The sequence below is a fragment of the Acanthisitta chloris genome, unplaced genomic scaffold (assembly GCF_000695815.1).
Source record: "Acanthisitta chloris isolate BGI_N310 unplaced genomic scaffold, ASM69581v1 scaffold8040, whole genome shotgun sequence".
NCBI classification, from domain to species: Eukaryota; Metazoa; Chordata; class Aves; order Passeriformes; family Acanthisittidae; genus Acanthisitta; species Acanthisitta chloris.
In genome coordinates, this window is record NW_008649907.1 from 288,682 (window position 1) to 294,681 (window position 6,000).

At 36.0% G+C, this 6,000-nt stretch overlaps 1 protein-coding gene across 2 annotated transcripts in view; it reads left to right on the plus strand.

Annotated features, from left to right (window-relative positions):
* Nucleotides 1–4,758, plus strand: part of SOX6 (SRY (sex determining region Y)-box 6) — a 230,192-nt gene extending 225,434 nt beyond the window's left edge. The window contains exon 14 of one of the 2 annotated variants that reach the window (XM_009077468.1): nucleotides 4,400–4,758. In XM_009077468.1, the coding sequence (XP_009075716.1) occupies nucleotides 4,400–4,703 (304 nt within the window). In that variant the 3' untranslated portion in view covers nucleotides 4,704–4,758. The remainder of the gene's footprint in view (nucleotides 1–4,399) is intronic. The other variant, XM_009077536.1, reaches the window with a different exon arrangement.
* The last annotated feature ends 1,242 nt before the right edge of the window (nucleotides 4,759–6,000 follow it).

Here is a 6,000-nt window from a genome sequence, read left to right on the forward strand (position 1 = left end):
TTGTCTTACAAAAATAATTCATTTCTCAGTCATTTTTACAGTCTAATACACTCTAAATACAAGTATATGCTATATACATTTTTCTGAAAAATGATGTAAGCAGTAACTTTTTTTTGGTGTTTTACCAGTGTAAGATGTTTAGAATAAATCCTTTATAGTGTTTATAACTACTGTATACACATAGTCTGAATGTTGCTAGACTACGGTTTTCAATAAGGCTGTAATATTATACTCCTGTAGCTTGAACTTAAAGCAAGTACACAATGGGTGCTTTTGTGAGATTTACTGTTATTTCATTCCTTATGGGAATGTAAGTTTCAGGGGTGTGTAGCATATAGCATGTTCCTTAATACAATCAATTTTTGCTCCAGTCATTTAAAGAGCTGTCAGAAAATGGTTGAGAGGGGATCAGAAAACAATGGTAATTTGCCAGTTTAAATGTTTAGCTAGTTTTGCAAAAGTCAAAAGTGAAACATTCTCCAGGAAAACATTAAGAATATTAATTCCACAAACTTGTGAGCATGTCAGTTCATCTAAGATTTTTCATGTTACCTTCATTTTTATATTTTCCTAACTATTTTGGGCCAAATATTTGGCCTCACAGTGGACAGACTTGTTGGCAATGCTGGCAGAGCAGAGGCAAGTGACCTGTAGTAATTGGCCACATAAGGATTTATTTGTCAAAGACGAGAGATTGTGGAGACAGGAGTGATTTGAAGCCAGGGTACATAGCCATGTGTCACCATTCCTCATGGATCTGAGGAGATCAGAAGATTAATGTTGGATTCTGGAAATCTTAACCAAGCAGAAAACATCCTTGTTTTAACCAAATACAACTGAGCTGAATTGTAACCTGTAGCTTGCAGTAAAGTATCTCCCCACTCCAAGGTTCTGTGATAGGCAAAATTCTAGCTAGAGACAATGATTAAACACATGGAATTTAACGTTAGAAAAAATACTATTAACATGAATGCCATTAAGAACTGAAAATAAAAGAAAACAGTTGCCAGAGTCATAGGTTAGAAACACCAACTCTTCTTTTCAGGGAGAGTAGAAAGAACTTAAGTAAATGCTCTGATTTCTTCCCCTCTATAATTTAATTACTTGGGAAATGATAGCACTCATCTCCAGTAACATATGCCATCCATATAGTTTGTGATATTTTAAAATAAGGCTTTCTGGGATGTAATGTCGCAACTAGAGCAGAACTTAAGGTAAGAATATGTTCATCTCTAAATAATAACGAGTATTAAGTGAGAGGTAGGTGTCTAGTTACTGGGGGGGTGTAGGTGCCCATGTTTAAGTGCTAGGAAATTTTTGCTAGCAAATGGATAGCAATTTGAGACCCTTTCCAATTAGGTGGTACAGTTACCACATGTTTACAGTTCCATGGTGAGATGTAGGTCATTTAAAGTTATTACCCAGCCAGCAGCAGGCATGCATAGCATGTCTGATTTTTGTTTAAAATGTAGAAAAAGACTGCATTTATGAATGACAAATTCAGTAAGCATTTAACTTTCCTGTTACACCAATCAAGTGCTTTGACTATTAGATTCATTCTATAGTTTGTGATGCATTTGGTGTGTTCTGAAGTAAAACCTATCTCTGTAAATTTGGCTTCTTTATGCTCAGATGACCTGCTCCCTTTACCCTTTGGAATGAGTGGTACTTAGACAAGTGTACTCAGTCCCATTGAAATTTTGGATATGCAAAAGTGTTTTGCTGACTTGATAAGCATTTGAAAGAACACTAGAATTTCTTAAACGTAGTCTGTCCTTTAGGCCTTAACACTGACAACCATCATTTTATCAAGATACCTCACAGCTCTCTCTTAAACAGGCATTTTTATCATTCTTGCTGCTTGTAAAAAGGCTTCTGAGAAAATGCAAACTTTTTGGAGGGGAGGGGTAGAGGCAGACATTAATGTTCTGATACTTAGTGTCATCTGTAACACAAGAGCAGCTTGCAATCATTCTTTGATTATATTCTACAATTTTTGTTACAAAAGTTGTGAAAACTTTTCTCAAAGCATGTTTTGGCATTAATATTCTGGTGTTTGATGAGCAATTGGCAATGCTGTGTTTCGTGAATTTATTTATTCTAAGACATACCAGAAAAGGATTAGTACCAGCAGTGGTTAGATGGGCAGATTAGAGAGAATTAAGTGTATATGGCCTGGTGACAACTAGGTAGAATTTTTATGTGACCATGTGTATATTTCTTTTCCCTTTGGTCTGTAGAAACAGTCATCAATGTGAACATTTCTTGTATCTAAAAGTTGTGGAGGAGATACTGGTGGGGTTTTAACAGTAATAGTTTATACTCCTGACAACATGCAATCCTAAACCAGAAATGTTCCCATGTGAAGTAGGTGTTCAATTTTATGGAGAAAGCATTGAAAGATGTTTGCAGAAAATCACTTGCAAGCAAATACATTGGCTGAAAATGGTTTTCACAGAACATTTATCAGACCATTTAAAAAGTGAAAATTTAGTGAAAAATCCCAAGCTGTTTGTAAATCATCTGCAAATCATCATTTGCAAACAGGAGTATAATGACTGTGTCAAACGAATTACTGCAATGTTTTTGCTTGCTGCTAGCCAGGTGTCCCATACTTATACAACAGATGTTTTAATTTCTCAAGCTGTGCAGAGACTTTAAGAGTCAGGCTAGCACTACCAGCAATGACAGTACTACAAGCTATTTTAATGTTATCTTACACAGAGTATTCATGATTTGAGTGTATCAGTTTCGCAGTAACTCTGTAGTGTGATATTTATCAAACTTAGGCTTTGATCAAGGAGCAGTAAAAACTAAACATTTGGGGTCTGATACATAAACTTAACATTATTTTGTGTATGGATTTAACCAGTGATTAAGAATTTGTGAGAGGCTGGTTTATGAAATGTCCTTTTGAATTTTAGTATAGAATGAAACAGTGGTCAAGAAATTTCAGATTCGTTAGACTATTCAGGCATATCTGACACTGTTTCTCCTACTAGAATTCTAGTAGTTCTCTGCTACTGGGTCAATATTTCTCTAAAGAAGGTTGGGAATACATTGAAACACATGATGCTTTAAATAGATTATGCAAACAGGCATGCATATTCAATAACTAGTCAATACTGTAGCAGCATCTTCCAGGGCACTTAGGTATTTCTGGTACTGAACATTTTAATTTTCACTTCTGAAGTACAATGGAGATTCTCTGCCTTCAGACACATTATAACCCTTCTTTTATCTTTACTAAAGGTAATGATCCAGAAATAATATGAGAATATTTGTATGAGTACTTTAAGATAGAAAGTATGTTATTAGTTAATTAACCCAAATGTAAGAAGTTGATTTAATTAACTTGTAGCCAGTATGGGCCTGGCCACTTAACGGGTTCAGCAAACTGACCTTTACTCAGCAAACCATCTGAATATTCATATATTAATGTAAGAAGGGACATCACATCACTTGGCACAACTGTGTGCATGCTTACAGTAAAGTTTGTGTTGAATTTCTTGGCTGGCAGTGACAAAAGCTGATTTTAATTCATGTGTAGTATTGCTCCAGTAAGCTTAAAATTGCACACACATGAAAAAGACAGTGTTACATCCCACAAAGTTAGATATCGGAAGGTAAGATGTGTTAAAAGTAGAGGCAGTACACCCTTAATTGAGTCTTCCCATGTATTTGCATTATCAAAATAAATCAGATCTGACATTGAGTCCTCAGGAGGAAGTGTTAATTTCTGTAGACTGTACTATAGAGAAAAGAACATTTGTTCTTTTTTTTTTTCAAGTGCTTTGCTTCAAAAACTCAGTCTTACACATTAAATCCTGAACAGAAAATGGCATTCTGATCATGGATTTAAATAAAAATCAAAAGCCAGCAATAAAATATCAAAAGTATGTCTAAGTGATGTAGCAGTCTACCTAGCACCTAAACAGTAAATTGCTTACTTACAGTTAAACAATGTTACTTGGTCTTCTGTCTGCCATTTTAGGTACTTACAGGTAATCTTGAGGTCCTCTCATTAACAAAAGCTCTTGTCAGGAATTTGAGGGTTTAGATTTTGGCTACACAGTGTCTACAGTAGCAGCCAGGTATCACACAAGTGTCTGAAACCTTTTGATGGTCCCTGTCCAAGTTCTAGTTTGCATTATGGTTGAAACAAATGCATAAATTGCATGAAAGAATCAATGTCTTGAAGTTACTAAACACTTTACTCTCCAGTTGTCCTTGGAGGGAGATAAGATGAACCAATACCATAAGGACCAATGTGTAAGCCCCGGAGAAATGCATGCAGCCTTTCTAGGAAATCACCTGCTTTTCTTTCATTTGGACTTGCAGAAGGTCTTCTCTCCTCTAAACACAGGAAATCACATTTCGCTCTTGTTTTTCCTTCCAGACAACAGCCTCAAATTCCAATCACCACGGGAACGGGAGTTGTCTATCCTGGTGCTATTACCATGGCGACTACCACGCCATCCCCTCAGATGACATCAGATTGCTCGAGCACCTCTGCCAGCCCTGAGCCCAGCATCCCCGTCATTCAGAGCACTTATGGTATGAAGACGGACAGCGGAAGCCTTGCTGGAAATGAAATGATAAATGGAGAGGATGAAATAGAAATGTACGAGGACTATGAGGATGATCCCAAATCAGACTATAGTAGTGAAAACGAAGCCCATGAGGCAGTCAGTGCCAACTGAAGAGTGTTCACAGAATTAAAGTACTCAGACTCATTTGGGTTTTTTTGGGTTTTTTTTGAGCAAAAGTTCTTAAAGAGCCTGCATGCATGTGTGGCTCCTACAGTTACATCAGCAGAATGGTCTTAAATGTTTCTTATCGTGTGAGACAGATTGTTTCCCTAATTTTTCATGAACTTGGTTTTATTCGTTTTGTTTTTTTGTTTATGTTTTTTTAAAAAATTTAGATGAAGACATAAATATCAGACATCAGGACTTGAAAACTTATATGAATCAATAGCTGTCTTACAAGTCTTACCTTTTGTCTTTTTCCGTTTGGATGCTGATAAAGGTTTGAGTTACTGTTTTAGATGGGGGTTATACATTCTCACTCAGGTATGCTGTGCCAGCCTACAGGTTGTGAATGTGTTTTTATTCTGGATTATTTTAGAAAACAAAATCCGCAGATTTCATATTGTGAAACAGAACAAGTCCGCAAGTGTGCACATCTGTGCATCATAGCTCGTCTTTAAAGAATAGTCTCTGAATTCCATTTTTTTCCATATGTATAGCTGAACTTCTGATGTGCCAAACTTTTCATAACTTTCGAATCTTAACATTAAAAAGAAGTCTTAAAGGAGACACTGTAAAGTCTTAGACAATCCCTTGGCATCTTAAAAAAATAAATATATATAAAACCTAATTTTTTTCCAGAATATGGTGAAGTACTCAGGAATCTGGAGACAGGATATTCTTAAGTAGTGAACATGGTTGCCATAGTGCATGTGCCCAATTGCTTTTGCCTCTTGATGTGCCATTAGTGTGAAATTTTAAGTAAGCACAAAAGAGCGATCACCAGCTATGGATGGGCCTGTTTTAGCAGTGTGAGGCCACCTCTGACTACATTCTCTACCCCTTTGCTTTTAACCCTTGCATTCAGTCTTAACACATTTTCTCTTAAATAATTTATTCATTCCAGAATGTCAAGGGTCCAAATACTTAATATTTATTTTTTAAAGTACAGTTGGTGGCATTACACTTACAATTCCTTATTGGTATTTTAAAGAGCCCCTTCTTTCTTCTCCCCTAAATCACACAGGTATATGAAAATTAAAGTGCACCTGCTACTAAAATGAACATGACTTTTATGAATGAGAAATTCAGTTGTTCCTCTAACACTGTATGTTCAAGGAGCACTTGGAAACACTCTGCTATATGTAATGCAAAATAAAGTGAGTACTTTTATATGTACATAGAGTACAAATATTCCTAAGAAATGTGTTTATAGTTATAAACCTCTATACTTAGACAGCAAAGGCAG